A 17,074-nucleotide genomic window follows, 5' to 3' on the forward strand; every position below is an offset into this window, starting at 1 on the left:
TCCATGCATGATCACTACGGTATGAAGAAATAATATTCCTTCTTTGTTTTCATACCTGATACCCAAGTCTCAAATTTGACGGGAGTATTATGGTATGGCGTTGTCCGTCCGTCCGTCAGGCGTAAACTTTTGTTTGTCCGGCAATCTCCTCCTACATTTTCAACAGATCTCTTTGAAACTTCGTAGGCTTAATAATCATGATATTTTGTTGTGTTTCCTTGAACAGAATTTCGATTCAACAATTTTTGCAAAAGTGATTGCCCTTTGTTCATTTCAGTATTTGTTTTTTTTTCATCCGGAGATTTTCTCCTGCATTTTTATAGCATGTCAGCTCATTACTCTTTGAATGATGCAGATCTTATTTCAATATCATTTTAATGTAAGAAAATATATAACACTATATGGCATTCGACGGGCGTATATTGTTCCGCCAAGCGCTACTCTTGTTTCTACAAGTTGTAAATTTTCTTCTTTCAATATTGTTGCAAACAGTTAATGTATTATCATTTGTTCAAGTGGTAAAAAAAATATCAATATTTCTACAGGCAGTGCAGTTGAGGACAATGTTGAAGGTGAAAATGAAGAAAGAAGCCCTGATCAGGTACGAGAATGCATTTAGGAATTATAGATTTAAGGGTCCCTGTCCCACTGCACTGTGGGGTTTTCCTTTATACAGTAATTAACCTCCTGTTAACTTTCATTTGGATATAACTAAAGCATAGTTGGTCCAAAGCTATAGTCATGCCTGAAAAAAAAAACAGTTTCTGACACTTAGATACACCTCGGCCTAGATATCATTCGCAACGCGAAGCGGAAAAGACAAAAATGCAGGCGAGTGTTGTCTTAATGTGAGGCAGGATGTTTAAGCAGCATTGACATTGAACAATATGCATACATTTCTGCAACGTTTACTTGCAACTGATTCATAAATAAGGATCTGGATCCCGATTTCGGTGATTTGTGGCCAAGCAATGAAGCATGCGGCCGCAGCCGCAGAGAATGATGCATGTTGTCAGCGGCGATGACAAAAAGGAAGGTGCTTCAAAGGTATGTATAGCAGTGATTATGCAAAAACAAACAAAATTAATGGACTTTTAACACTAGTGAATAACAGCGTCACAATGAGCGTTTTGCTCCAGACGTGTTGCGAAATTTTCGAACTAGGCTCAGTTGCGAACTGATTTCGCATTGTTTGTGAGGATATTTGGCCTTACATTTCTTCTTATTCAGTTGAAAAAAAACATGTTATAAACATTGTATTATTAGATTCATTGTGATGTTGGCTGTCATTGACGTTTCAATTGTTATACTACTTGATGTTTTGGAAACTTAAAAAAAGTAGAGTAGTTCTAAATATTATGAAATGACAGACACATTAGGCCAAAACAACTACTTGTGTTTCTACTATCATCCGCAGAAAAAATAGGATAGGTAAGTATAAGCTAGGAAATTTTGATATTTTGAAAAACATCTTCACTGTGCTTATTAGAGCAGGGCCCGTATTCATGAAGTCGTTCTCATGCTCAAGCATGAATTTTGTGCTTAAGCCTCATTTCTTGTTCTGAAAATAACTCTTACTTTGTCAATGATTTTGAAAAAATGTTGAAGAGACTTAAAGCCAAATACTGTTTTCAATGTTTACATTTGACTTTTTAATCGTTTGACATGATCTAAGCGAGTTACCAGAAAGTTGGTTTGAGCACAGATTTCATGCTTTAGCATGAGAACAGTTTCATGAATACGGGCCCTGGAGTTCTGACTTTCACAGTGCATATATATACAAACTTAAGGGTATTGGGTTAGCCACAGGTGCCGGACACACCAATAAGTAATGTGTGTATAATATATTATATAGTTTATACACATCATATTACTATTAGTGTGTCCAATATCTGTGGGGTTAGCAGAAACACAATATTTGTTTTAATTGGCCTTATTTAATGATCATTAATAGGTCACACATGGCTCGATTTCCAATTCAGAAACCTGTTAAAACAGGAATCATTTATAACTTTAGAGATAGAATAATTCTTCGCAGAAAAAAATGGAAATATAATTATTTTTTAACCTTTTCTGAGTTGTACAATTTTAAAGTATCTTCTGTCTGAAATTTGAACATTACTTGGTTTATGACAAAAGGTGTAAAAAAAAAAATCTCATACTGGGGAAAAGTTTTTCTATATAGTCCCAAAAACTACAGATAAAATCCTTAAGCACTTACAAGATACAACAATATCTATTTTATGTCAATTTTGCAAAACATGCAACATAAGCTACAAAGAGCTTGTATTTGGACAAAACATGAGTATAATAACAGAGACCAAAAAACATTTTAACATGAAAAAAATAAAAAATAAACATACATGTACTATACTGTTAACAAAGAAAAAGAGTTTATCACTTGGAAAGCATTTTGCACATAATAGGCACATTGCACATGGTAAGCACATCAGCACTTGGTAATTTAAGCACATTAAGCACATTTGCGTACAGCACATAAAAACAAAACCATCACATGGAAAGCCTATTAGCTCATAGTAGGCACCTTTGCACACTATAAGCAAAACAAAAGAGTGCAATGGACATCTCCATGTTTCCTGGTTAATTTATTCTTTCTGATAACACCAGGGGAGAGTGATGTTCTGCTTCATCTTTTGTATTAATGAAAACTGTGAATATCTAAGTGCGTGTGTTTAAACTGTCCTCTTTTTTTACTGTGGTTCAAGAAAATATTTCCATCTTTTTCCACAAGAGTACGGTTTCAACTTTATCAGGCTTTTCAATTCGAAGACTAATATATAAAAAGAGATAATTTTTTTTTTTTTTTTTTACTGGTACCTTTTTTATGTGACATGTTTTACCATCTAAGAAACCAGTTAAGGTGTCTTAAGCCCCCATGAGATGTGCTGTTATAAGTTGTCTTTTATGTACATTTTGTTTATATTTAGTACTGCTACCAAAGAGATTGACTTACTGAAATGTTTGTGAACGATTTTAATGAATTCCTAAGCTTTAATGCATTATTTCTCACTATACAAGCTCATCATACTGCTATGCCTCCTATTTCTTTTGAATATTCCTTCTAAACAATTTTATTGTTGGTGCAGAAATTATATGGTGACTATATTCTATTTTAGGGGAAAAGCAATCAATCTTACAACAGACAGGGATGGTTATTGATGGAATGAAGGAGGATGAGAAATAGGAACTGAACCCCCTCTCTGATACCTTTGAGAACTTCATGAACTTTTTCAAAAGGCTGCAAGAACTGTACAAACAGTGACATGACATTTTAAAGTCTATCAGTTACAGTATAGAGGAGGAACCTCTGACTAAATCTTTTTCTCTCAGGCTCATGACAGCCGAGTCCACGGATCCTTCAAACAGCGTATAGTTCAAATACTTTTCGTGCAAATTTTTCCTTAATGGAGAAGTCAGTGATCTTTACTTGGGAGTGGAACAGATTGAATCTGTGATTATTGATGCTGAAAGCCTGATGAATGGGATTGCTAAGCCCCTACTGACTAAAGGCACTTATGTTGGAATCTACATTTGTTTTGATCAATATAACACTACGGGTGGTGGGAGCAAATTTGAAAAACATTAAAAATATCTTTTTAAACAATAGAAATACTGGTCATGGGTTCCTACTAGTTTTGTCCAGTGAATTAAACGTCAACGCAAATGTTAAGCAGTAAAAGAAATGTAACACCCCTGATATACATTGTACTTGATCAATGCTTATGGAATATGCTCAATATCAATAAAATTAAAAACAATGTTATAATGTGTAACTTGATATTTGTTAATTTCACTCGATTTTACTGTGTCTAACTTTTGATATCAAATCATGTGTGATATATGAAAGGAATCCCACACAAGATCGTATCTTGGCTATGTCAATGAAAGCAATTATTTCTTAAGTTTTTAACCGTATTTCTTGAAAGTTCATTTCTAAATTTCATACATCAATTGTTCAACACAGTTTTAAGGTCAATTTCATACATTCTAGGTGAAGGCTACAGCGACACAACCTGTACATGTGACAGAGTAATTGTCGGTGCTTTCCTGGAGGGAAGGGCCAAGTGAGCTTATGCAGTGGTGCAGCGTCCGTCGTCCGTCCGTCCGTTTGATATTGGGCCTGTAGCATGCGTGGATGAGGGGCTACTTAGGTTGTTCAAATGAATGACCTTGACCCACTTTCAAGGTCACAGGGGTCAAATGTCTTAAAATCTTCAAACAACTTCTTCTCAATAACCAAAAGGTCCAGGGTACTGAATTTGGGCATGTAGCGTGCCAGGATGAAGGGCTACCAAGTTTTTTTCAAATGAATGACCTTGACCCACTTTCAACCTAATGTCCTAGTTCGACTTTCAAGGTCACAGGGATCATATGTTTAAAACTTGTAATAGGTTCTTTTGAATCAAACACTGATACTCTGCCTGTAGCTATATTTTAGTCCACTTTTAAGATGGCAAGTGTGAGATTAATACCAGGTGAGCGATGCAGGCCCATTGGGCCTCTTGTTTTTATTGAAGATTTAAGCAGAAAAGTGTGTGAAATTTCATTACTGATGAGAAAATTTCCATTTCTGACACGTTAATTAACATAGTTCTAAAACCAGTATTTTTCATATCTTTCATAGCTTTCTTTCAACTTTTCTTTAACTTGTGTTTCTGCATGACCAAAGGTTCTTGGGTCTTGATTTTGGGTATTGGGTTTCGCTGAAATTGCCTAGTAGTAAAGGAAGAGTTGTCAAGTCAAATATTTTTAACAAAGGGCCATAACTCCTTAAAAATGGTTGATATGAAAAAAAATACTTCCCTGGTGCACGATATCAAGGGGTAATTATGATGGTTGTAATCTTTCATTGAAATTGGCCCAGTAATTTATGAGGCAGACAAAGTTTTTTTCAACAAAGGGCCACAACTCCTTTATAAAGGGTCGGAATGAAAACGGTACTATATGGATGCAAAATGGCAGGGGGCTGTTACCATACTGTTACCTTCTGTTGAAATTGGCGCCATAGTTCTGGAGGAGTTGTCTGGACAAGGATTTTTGTAACAAAGGGCCATAACTTTGTAAAACAAGAATCAGAATAAAAAAATAATACCTGGATGCACAACTTCAGGTGGAAGTTATCATATCTGGAAACTTGCGTTAAATCTGGTCCATTACGTTAGAAGGAATTGTCCGGACAAACGTTTTCTACTGCCTTTTATCGTTGCGGGGGGGGGAGGGTGTATAATTAAGTGTATAATAGTAATAGTTTTACTATTATGATTATTTTATTGTTTTTACATATCATGGTCTATAACGCAATCTGAAGTAGTTCTCCAGAGGAAAGATTTCTTTGGCAGAATACATATGCATGAGTAATGTATATTGCACATAACTTAAAAACATGCATTATATAACAGTGTTTTGGTATTATTCAAAAACAGAAAATGTATCGGTATTTACCATAATAAACATTGATAATCAAATCTCCATGGTTATGTGAAATTGGCCTCTGATCATGTTTGGCATACTAAAAAAGTGCTTAACCGGATTTTATATTACATAAAAATGATTCTGTAGACAGAATATATATTTCGAAAGTTTTTTAAGAAGTTTAAAATATAGACTACCATTGTAACTACATGTATAAATAGGCAAGTTGACAATAGTTATATTTTAAATTTTGTGAAACATTTGCCTGCTTTTCTAATTAAAGGCATCACTACGCTCACTTCATATATACCAATGACATTTAGTATCAAAATAACAGTAATTTTATACACTGTACACTATAATTCATTTTCAAAATAGCAACCGCTTGTGACACTTATCTCGTCATTTTGTTATGATGTTTTGATCCTGATGAGAGTTGTCTACCTTGAAAACAAACGGAACTTTTTGTAGAGGAATAGAACTTATGCAATGAGTTATTTTCTTTACTTTACCAAAAATGACGGAAACAAATAAATTTATAATATTAAAACGGTCAATTTACTGTTCTTTTATAGACCAAAATTACTCTCAATCACATACACTTTGGACATCATGCCATAGCGCGCTTACGCCTGGAATACTTACATGTCAGGTACATATGTAACCATAAGCTATCCCATGGTAGCATTTTATAGGGATCTTGATATTTTGTAAAACACTATTTTAACAGAGTTATTGTTATAGCATTTGTGAAATGATTTTCCTTACAGAGCGTAACTCGCTCAACAACAGAAATCGTAGCCACCCCGAGCTTTTGAACTAGTTAGTGTTAGCACGTGAAATGTACAGGTGAGGTCGGTAAACAAAACACATCAGTCTGCATTTGATGCGCCTCATAAACGACCTTCCTGAAGTCGTCTGATCTTATGTCAATGTCTTCCCGTGAGTTAATTAATGTCTTTGTATCATAAGCTTTATTTCCAAGTAAGTCTCGATATCGGGTGTTGACATATCATCGTCACGCACGGCGACAGCGTGTACAAACTTTTTGCAGACGACACTAAATTATATTCAAACTTCTTCAGGAGGGTTCGCTTCAGGACAACATAGACAACATATGCAAGTGGACAGACGACTGGTTAATGACATGAAAATTGGAAAATCCAGGGGAGGTAACCACATCTGTAATCTTAATGTTCCAGATAGTACAACAGACATAGCGAAAGTAGAAAACGAGAAGGATCTTGGCATTACCATAGACAGCAAATTGAGATTTTCAGACCATGTCAATATAACGGTTACAAAGGCTAACAGAATCCTGGGTACTATCTTCCGTACTTTCACATATATGGACGCAGTTATGTTTACTCCATTGTACAAATCACTCGTCGGACCACATTTAGAGTACGGAACACCTCTATGGTCCCCAAATTTTATCAAAGACAAAATCAAAGACAAAATCTCCATCGAAAATGTGCAAAGAAGGGCTACAAAACGGATCAAGAATATATCAAATCTACCGCATGATGAAAGGCTGCGAAAACTGGGACCGTCTACACTCGAATAAAGTAGGGAAAGATCAGACCTAGTCGAAATCTATAAGATCCTAAATAATATCGACCATGTAGACCATGAACATATGTTTAAACCGGCATCAAATGTGGGGACCAGGGGGCACCCAAAAAAGCTGTTCAAGAAACCGTTTTGCCTTGAAGTAAACAAAAATGTCTTCAGCAATAGAACAATAACAACATGGAACAGTCTACCGGAAGTGATTGCTACAGAAATGAACCTAAACAGCTTTAAAACATTACTGAACAAGAGGCCCACTGGGCCTGAATCGCTCACCTGGTATTAATCTCACACTTGTAATCTTAAAAGTGGACTAATATATAGCTACAGGCAAAATATCTGTGTTCGATCCATTTGAATCTATTAAATGATTTAAAAAAATGAGGCCTGCGACCTTGAAAGTTTATAGCCTTCTGTCCCAGCATACTTCTGGCTAAATATCATTACCCTGGGCCTTTTGAATAAAACATATTTGATCCCTGTGACCTTGAATATGAGCAAAGGTTATTCATTTGAACAAACTTGGTAGCCCTTCATTCCAGCATGTTACTGGCCAAATATCATCATCCAAGGCCTTTTGGTTATTGAGAAGAAGTTGTTCTAAGATTTTAAATATATTTAACCCCTGTGACCTTGAAAATAGGTTAAGGTCATTTATTTGAACAAACTTGGTAGCCCTTCATCCCAGCATGCAACTGGCCAAATATCACCCTGGGTATTTTGGTTATTCAGAAGAAGTTCTTTAAAGTTTTTAACATATTTGACCCCAGTGACCTTGAAAATAGGTGAAAGTCATTTACGCCGGACGCCGCACCACGGCATAAGCTCACTTGGCATTTCGTGCCAGGTGAGTTAACAACCATAACATTACCAACAGGTCCAAATTCCAGGCCTCTTTTTACAATTAGTACCATGTACATCACATGTGTTTTTAATTATGCGACTTTTACTGGTCATTTGAGACCAAATCAACAAGTGCGAACTTTAAACGCATGCATGCCATATCTAACGATTTTGGCGCGAGACTCACAAAAAATAGCCTTCCAAAATGTCTCACGGCGTGGGACCCATTTTCACGCTTTTTATTCAAATAATTTGATCTCACGAAAAGAAACGAAATTTGGTCAATCTTAGTGAATAAACAATAGCTACATGGATTCACACTGACCTTGGTCGCCAAGAGGTCTGAAGTCACACGCCAGCCACTTAAAGTACAAGCCAGGCCATATTAGCAGCATAGGTCATTAGGTGTGAAAGTTCTGAATGTCCCGGCCAGCCGATTTAGCGAGGCATGGCTTGGTGACTTGCTCACCGATGTGTGAACTGTTAAGCAATTAAATCAGTGATCCCACATCCAATGGGGGCTAGTTGCTAATTAATATGTGATGACACTTGATATTAACATTAATCAGCAACATAAGGAGGATGTCAGCTGTTAATACCGAAACGGAAATGTTGGAGGTGACTATAAAATTGAAACCGGACACTGACATTGAATCCGGAATTCATTCTCTTGCCGTCGGGATGGGATTGAGTGTTAATGAAAATAACATGAACAGAAGAAAACAAGTTTCTTCAGAATTGGATATATTACAAGAGGCCCATGGGCCTTAACGGTCACCTGAGTCCTACAGTATTTATGTTTGTTGGTGAAATATGTACCAATTTGAGTAAAAAATAGTTAAGTTTGAAATGTAAAATGTTAACGGACGACAGACGACGGACGACGACGGACGAAAACGGATAGCAATAGGTCACTTGAGCTAAAGCTCAGGTGACCTAAAAATAGTAGTTATTGGTTATTTTTTCCTAACAAAATAAATATTCCCAATGTTTTGAGATATGTTTTTTCTAACCTGGGTTAACAAGGACATCCCTCTAGAATTACTTCTTTATTTAATTGCTCTTATATTTTGCCTTTTATACGATTAATTTATTTTTAAATGTTGATAGCTTTATCTGGACCGTATGTCACATGTAAACTTTCCTAAAATCCTTTAAAATATCAATAAATCTTCAATTTTGGCTCTAACAAAGTAATTAGAGGCTTCAGAATAACACAAATGATTCAATACTATGTTATATGCTATATAATTTATGTTTTAAATGTCTCACGAATTCAGAGAAAAAATCTCACTATATAATCACTGATCTTATTATTTTTCACAAAGTTATGGCATGTATGTAAACAGTCCGTGTGTAAATATTATACGTGGGTTTCATATAGAGAGAGAACTGTTTTTGTCAAGTATAATGTGTGAGCAACATGAAATATATACCACCACAACTCATCAATGTGTGAATAATGGACTTTTATCATTTTATGCGCAACCGGTTGGACATTATAAATAAGTAAATGAAATATAATCAAGACATCTCCAAAAGCTAAAAAGCTTACAACGATGTATATTACAGCGAAAGATACAGCGAAAGGTTGTTGTGTCCCGGCGTTTAGAGGTTCATCTCCATGCAAACAGTCTCCATGACAACCTGCAATCGGCTTACCACATTGGACACTACTGAGACGGCCCTCCTACGTGTACATAATGACATAGCTTCTGAATTGGATAACAAGTGCAGACCGGTGTTTGCCATGCTGGATTTGTCTGCTGCATTTGACGTCATCGACCATAGTATACTTTATTAACGACTGGATCAGTACTCTTATGGAGCGACTGATACCGCACTATGCTGGATACAGTATTATCTGAGTGAACGACGACAGTGTGTTGCCATCAGTTCCACCACCTCACAAGACGGGTGGAATGATATGTTGGATGCCTTTGGCATGGTATTTCAGTGAGGTAGTAGTGGCATCAGATCCAACATACCGGGCTCGTATTCATGAAAGCGTTCTCATGCTCAAGCATGGATTTTGTACTCAAACCAGCTTTCTCGTAACTCACTTAAATCATGTAAAACAATCAAGAACTATAGGTAAACATTGAAAACAGTATTCAGCTTTAAGTCTCTAAATTTATCGAAATATTTGAAAATATAAGATTTTCTCAATTTATCGCTGAAACAAGAAATAAGGCCCGTGTAGAAAAACAATGCTTGAGCATGAGAACGATATCATGAATACAGGCCCGGGTATGTTGGATCAGATGCCAACTTTAGAGTTCTACCTCACTGAAATACCATGCCAAAGGCATCCAACACATCATTCCACAGGAAGACATTATACTGGCAATGGGTATATGATCCTTACAACTACTTTCTTAACCCTTTCACCCCTATGCAACTTAAGTTAACTCTTCAATGCATTGATCTAGAGGAGTCCATTATGGTCTACAGTGGTGAAAGGGTTAACCCTCTCATCGATCCCTATCTAATTTTATTTAACTCTATCCTGCATTGATGTGGACGAGTCCATTCTGATCTACAGTGTTGAGAGGGTTAATGTTGAACGTCACACACCGGATTACATTATGGCTGAATTAAATTAGAAGACATCCGGGTGGTCCTGCGGCAGAGTGGATAACACACTCGCCTTTCATCAAGGCGGCCAGGGTTCGATTCTCCAAGTGCAGGTGTGAAAAAGTATTGGGTTACCTGCCTGATCACGTGGGTTGTCTCCGGGTACTCCAGTTTTCTCCCACATTAAGATCTCTCATGCGCTAACATCAAGGCTTATAACATTGATCAATATAAGTTGTAATAACTTGTTTCATAATTGTTGTAAAATAAATCAGCTTATTTTAAGACTTGCAGTTGGTCAACCGATACAATCCAGACGGGATGTCGATAAAACAAAAAACAAAAAGCCACGTTTTAACAGAATAAAATTACATTGTCTTTACTCTTTAAAATATCTTCACAATATTAAGGCAGTGAATAACACACCTGTTTGATCAACATTAATAGGATTTATTTAAAAAAAAAATCAAAACAGCACTGAATGTTATATAAAGATATGAATATAATGTCAGTATTTCCATTTCCATTTGGATTTCCTTTATCCATCCTCTAAAGGAACAAAGTCATCAACCTAAAAATAAAGAAATAAAAATTGTTAAATATTTTACAGCTCCGGCCCAACTTTATAATCATTAAGTCAAAAAGAAAATTTGGTGTTTCCGATACCCTACTTACCCTAATATTTTGTGCCTATACCCTAAACTTTTTAAAGCAATTTTCAAAGAAGCACTGTTAAAGTCGATCAATCCTATTTAAACTATATAAAATTACTTGTTAAAACAAAATTTGTGGCCTACCTTCCCTACATTTTTCCAACATGTTACAGGAAATATAGAATTTTGTGTCCGGCCTTAAAACTGTATGTAAATACTTTTGGGAGGAATTATTTTCCCCTGTTGGTCAATGGCAGTAAAATCTTTAAGAGCAACTCTAACGTCGACAGGTCAGCAATTAATGCCCTGCAATATACCGAACTGTAAGCCTATTTTTAGCTACAGTGACCTTGACCTTAGCAACTTTTCAGAGGTACATTATGGCATCAGGCAGATTCTAGGTGTTGAAGTGGAATCTCATCACTCTCTCAAATTTCTAAATCTGTATCTTCTATCTCTCTTAATAATTTAACTCTTTATTTCTTATTTCTTTCTTTCTTACTAATTAGATTAAAATGTGTGTTATATATGTTAAACAATTATGGTCAGTCAGAGAATATAAATGTTTGTTAAATGTTACCTGAAGGAGATGGCCTAATATAAGATTTTATATCTTGTCGCCAGATCCTTTCAATTAATGTGATTGTATTGTATTGTAAATGAATTTAAGTAATAAATATTGTTTAAACCAAAGTCCTATTGCACATCTACATATAACAGTGCATCACCATGCATGTTAAATTTCAGAAAGATAAGTCCTTTTGGATTCTGAGATTATAACTGAAAACGAAATTTAGGACAATCAGATGTCCTTACAAAAATGGGATGAAATGAAAAGTAAACTCCCTGGGTTAACATTTCAGAGGGCTTTCAGTTGAATTTTGACCTTCAGCAATTTCAGAGGTCAAATCACCATTTCCCATAAATTTGAATGGTCTAAACACATGGCGATTAGACTCGTCTTTTTAAACCTAGGAGTCAACCTAATTTTTGGGAGCTAAAAACACTTACCCTTTCACCCCTATGCAACTTAAGTAGACTCTCCCATGCATTGATCTGGATGAGTCAATAATAGTCTACGGAGGTGAAAGGGTTAAATGAAAGCCCTGGTTTTTTGTTTTGGGAAAATTACTGCTTCATCTGTTGATTTTTATCCTTTTTTGAAGATCTATGGGATACAAGAAACTTGTTGAATGAAGTCTAGATCTTATCCTACAACTTGCTTGTAATTGGCATTGCCAGCAGATGAGGTGAAATATCAGACCTAATAATAGTACACTGCAAATTTGCCATAAATCATGCAGTTTTCTTAGATATCTTTTGAGTCTAAATATTGACACTACCTTTTCCTGAAACTTGTTAATATTTTACCTTCGACATGGAGGTAAAGGTCACAGTGACAACATTTTACTCAAATTAAACATAAACTTAATTGTGGAACAGTGTACACATTCTGTGAGCAATACACGTACGATTCAAGTTTCATCAACCAATTTGGAATGGTTTGAATTTATGAGACAGATGATGCTTTCCAGGTTTTGGACACTTGACCTCTGACCTTGAAGTCCACATCACAGTGACCTCATTATGACATACAGCACAGCATTTGTGTGGATGATGCAGATACAGGTACACATCAAAATCCATCGATGCAGTCTGTATGATTAACGGTCTAAGAATTATGACAGTTTAATTTGAATGTTGCAAGACCTTCCATGCAACACATCAATAAATGAGAGTGATGCAAAGATCTAATTTTAATTAGATTGGGAAAACCACCACAAATTGAAGGCACGTTTTTGTTTATATCTGAAATTACAGGCAAATTTAGGATATACCTGTATAAATACCTTAAATTACAGGCGTATTTTGTATAAAAACCTTAAATTACAGGCATATTTTGTATAAACACCTTAAATTACAGGCAAAGTTTCTTTCTATCTGAAGTATAACAAACAGTTCTAGGTGAAGGTAAAATAAACTTACAAAGTCCGGCACTAAGCTCTAGATCGTCTATAGCAATGTCTCCACTCCAGCTGCTCCCTCGCACACCCTCAATCTCAATCTGCAAAATACAAAAAGGAACAGGATATTTCACTATTATCCAGGCAATAAGCAATAGAAAGGTCATTACTAAGTTGTCCTAAAAAAAACAAAAAAACATTAATCTTCACAAACCCTTTCTATTTTTTTCCTAACTAGTTTGACTGACTATTTATAAACTTTAAAACATTTTCAACAATAATGAAATACATTCTCAACTTATATTAATCACTGTTGGCCCAGATGGAAGGAAGAGCCAAGGGCTTTTGAACGTGGAAGGAAAACAGCATATCTGAAACCCAACCCTATACAATTAACTAACAACTCTAAAACCCACGTAGTCGGGCAAGTAACCGCCGAAATTTTAACCATTTTAATGAGATCTCCCTCATTCCACATTTTAAATGAGGGAGAAAGTGTACAAAACGTGACCGAAACTGCTTTGCTCAATTTATCTTTCAATTTTTATGTATCAAAATATCTCCAAAAAGCATTATTTTGATTGGCATACACCTGACATACACCTGTTATGATCATTACACATACCTCGCAGTGATTAGGAGATCGTTTGACCACAGGATATAGATTTTGAGTTTGTGCGAGTTTGAACTTGACTGAAGAAGTTTCGAGGGAGATTGGTAAATTTTTGTCAAAATGATGAGTCTTCCTCCTAATGATGGAGCTTAGACAGCTGTGGTATGGAAGTCCCTGAATATGACAAACCTATTCTATGACAAACCTATTCCAATTCTGTCCTAAATGATCAGAACTCCTTCAATATCACACATGCCGATTATCTTTCATTTGTAATTTTATTCTATTTTGCCTACCTGATGATACATAAAAATAGGTTATTTGAAGGTCATTTGCCGTAATTGTATATTTACATAATAAGTGATAAAATTAATGCAATAAATTTTGAAAGTAAAACTTTCCCTTAATTTGAGAATACACTATCAGCTTGAAAATACAATAAATGCACGTTTACTAAAAGTTTACACACTGCAAAAAATGTAGTTTAACTAGACAATTAAATCTAAAATACTCTAGAAATTGTTGGGTAACAATTTTTCAGGCTTTTCACCATTAGGAATGATTTGAGTTTGGTAACAACCTTTATATCATGATCTTTTGTTTCTAAAACTTGGTTCACAGCCACGACTTTGAGGAACAAAATGTGCTGTGTGAATAGTCAATGAAAATTCAGTTACACTAAGTATCAGACACCAACTATTGCAAGTTGTCTATGGTAACTGATAGCATATCGGGGGATTCCCAGAGTGGGAAATGACGTCGGGAAACAGTGGATTAAAATAGGCAATGAGTGGTGTTGCATACTAAGGAAGTCCGTTCTTCGCGGAAATCATATTTCTTCAGCTATGACTATATACTTGCTTCAAAATTATGAATTAAAACTTATTTTGTCTACTGTATAACACGAATGGTTCATGGGTGCTTTCCTTCATGGTTTGAAGCCATTTAGATAGTTTCGTGGTACAAACTTTCATGGATATCCTATATTAAAAACAGTACACACAAATATCATTAAAATCTGTATTTATTTTCGTGGTTCAATAACAACCACTAAAACCATAAATATTTACACACAACGAACATTTCATACTATACATTATATCAGTACAGTTTGGCAAGCAAAAGAATGATTCAAACCGTACTATACATGTTAACTACGTAGTATTAAGTATTATATTAAAAGCTTAATGTTGTACAGACAGGGGGATATATTAGGCTACATGTGGTATGGACAGGGAGATTATAAGCTAGATGTGGTATGGACTGGGGGACTATAAGCTAGATGTGTATGTACAGGAGGATTATAAGCTAGATATGGTATGGACTGGGGGATTATAAGCTAGATGTGGTATGTACAGGGGGATTATAAGCTAGATGTGGTATGGACTGGGGGATTATAAGCTATATGTGGTATGGAAAGGGAGATTATACGCTAGATGTGGTATGGACTGGGGGATTATAAGCTACATGTCGTATAGACAGGGGGATTATAAGCTAGATGTAGTATGGACAGAGGGATTATCAATTAAGGTACGTACATGTGGTACGGACAGGGGGATTAAAAGCTAGATGTGGTATGTACAGGGGAAATTATAAGCTACATGTGGTATGGACAGGGGAATTATAAGCTACATATTGTATGGACAGGGGGACTATAAGCTACGTGTGGTATGGACAGGGGGATTATAAGCTACATGTGGTATGGACAGGGAGATTATAAGCTACATGTGGTATGGACTGGGGGATTATAAATTAAGGTACATATGGTATGGACTAGGGGGATTATAAGCTACATGTGGTATGGACAGGGGGATTATAAGCTAGATGTGGTATGTACAGGGGAATTATAAGCTAGATGTGGTATGGACAGGGGAATTATAAGCTACATATTGTATGGACATGGGGACTATAAGCTACGTGTGGTATGGACAGGGGGATTATAAGCTAGATGTGGTATGGACAGGGGGATTATAAGCTACATGTGGTATGGACTGGGTGATTATAAGCTACATGCGGTATGGACTATTATAAGCTGCATGTGGTATGGACTGAGGGATTATAAGCTACATATGGTATGGATAGGGAGATTATTAGCTACATGTGGTATGGACTGGGGAATTATAAGCTAGATACATTTGGTATGGACAGGGAGTATATAAGCTACATGTGGTATGGACAGGGGAATTAGAAGCTACATGTGGTATGGACAGGGGGATTATAAGCTACGTTTGGTATGGACAGGGGGACTATAAGCTACATTTGGTATGGACAGGGAGTTTATAAGCTACATGTGGTATGGACAGGGGGACTATAAGCTACATGTGGTATGGACAGGGGGATTATAAGCTACATGTGGTATGGACAGGGAGATTATAAGATACATTTGGTATGGACAGGGAGTATATAAGCTACATGTGGTATGGACAGGGGGATTATAAGCTACATTTGGGATGGACAGGGAGATAATAAGCTACATGTGGTATGGACTGGGGGATTATAAGCTACATGTGGTATGTACAGGGGGATTATAAGCTAGATGTGGTATGGACTGGGGGATTATAAGCTACATGTGGTGGTATGGACAGGGAGATTATAAGCTTCATTTGGTATGGACAGGGATATTATAAGCTACATTTGGTATGGACAGGGATATTATAAGCTACATGTGGTATGGACTGGTGGATTATAAGCTACATTTGGTATGGACAGGGGGACTATAAGCTACGTATGGACAGGGGGATTATACGCTACATGTGGTATGGACAGGGGGGCTATAAACTTCATTTGGTATTGACAGGGAGATAATAAGCTACATGTGATATGGACTGGGGGATTATAAGCTACATGTGGTATGGGCTGGGGGATTATAAGCTACTTGTGGTATGGACAGGGAGATTATAAGCTGCATGTGGTATGGACAGGGGGACTATAAGGTACATTTGGTATGGACAGGGAGATAATCAGCTACATGTGGTATGGACTGGGGGATTATAAGCTACATGTGGTGGTATGGACAGGGAGATTATAAGCTACGTATGGACAGGGGGATTATACGCTACATGTGGTATGGACAGGGGGGCTATAAGCTACATTTGGTATGGACAGGGATATTATAAGCTACATTTGGTATGGACAGGGAGTTTATAAGCTACATGTGGTATGGACAGGTAGATTATAAGATACATTTGGTATGGACAGGGAGATTATAAGCTACATGTGGTATGGACAGGGGGATTATAAGCTACGTATGGACAGGGGGATTATACGCTACATGTGGTATGGACAGGGGGACTATAAGCTACATTTGGTATGGACAGGGAGATAATAAGCTACATGTGATATGGACTGGGGGATTATAAGCTACATGTGGTATGGACAGGGGGACTATAAGCTACATGTGGTATGGACAGGGAGATTAT

General features: G+C 36.4%; 1 protein-coding gene across 1 annotated transcript in view; it reads right to left on the bottom strand.

The window, feature by feature from the left end:
• Positions 1-10,789: 10,789 nt before the first annotated feature.
• The window catches only part of LOC110459095 (MAM and LDL-receptor class A domain-containing protein 1-like), a 75,155-nt gene continuing 68,870 nt past the window's right edge, over positions 10,790-17,074 (bottom strand). The window contains exons 28-29 of the mRNA XM_021511197.1: positions 13,065-13,143; positions 10,790-10,996 (exon numbers count right to left, since the gene is read on the bottom strand). Of these exons, the coding sequence (XP_021366872.1) occupies positions 10,992-10,996; positions 13,065-13,143 (84 nt within the window). The 3' untranslated portion in view covers positions 10,790-10,991. The remainder of the gene's footprint in view (positions 10,997-13,064; positions 13,144-17,074) is intronic.

The sequence above is a fragment of the Mizuhopecten yessoensis genome, unplaced genomic scaffold (assembly GCF_002113885.1).
Source record: "Mizuhopecten yessoensis strain PY_sf001 unplaced genomic scaffold, ASM211388v2 scaffold9967, whole genome shotgun sequence".
Lineage (NCBI taxonomy): Eukaryota > Metazoa > Mollusca > Bivalvia > Pectinida > Pectinidae > Mizuhopecten > Mizuhopecten yessoensis.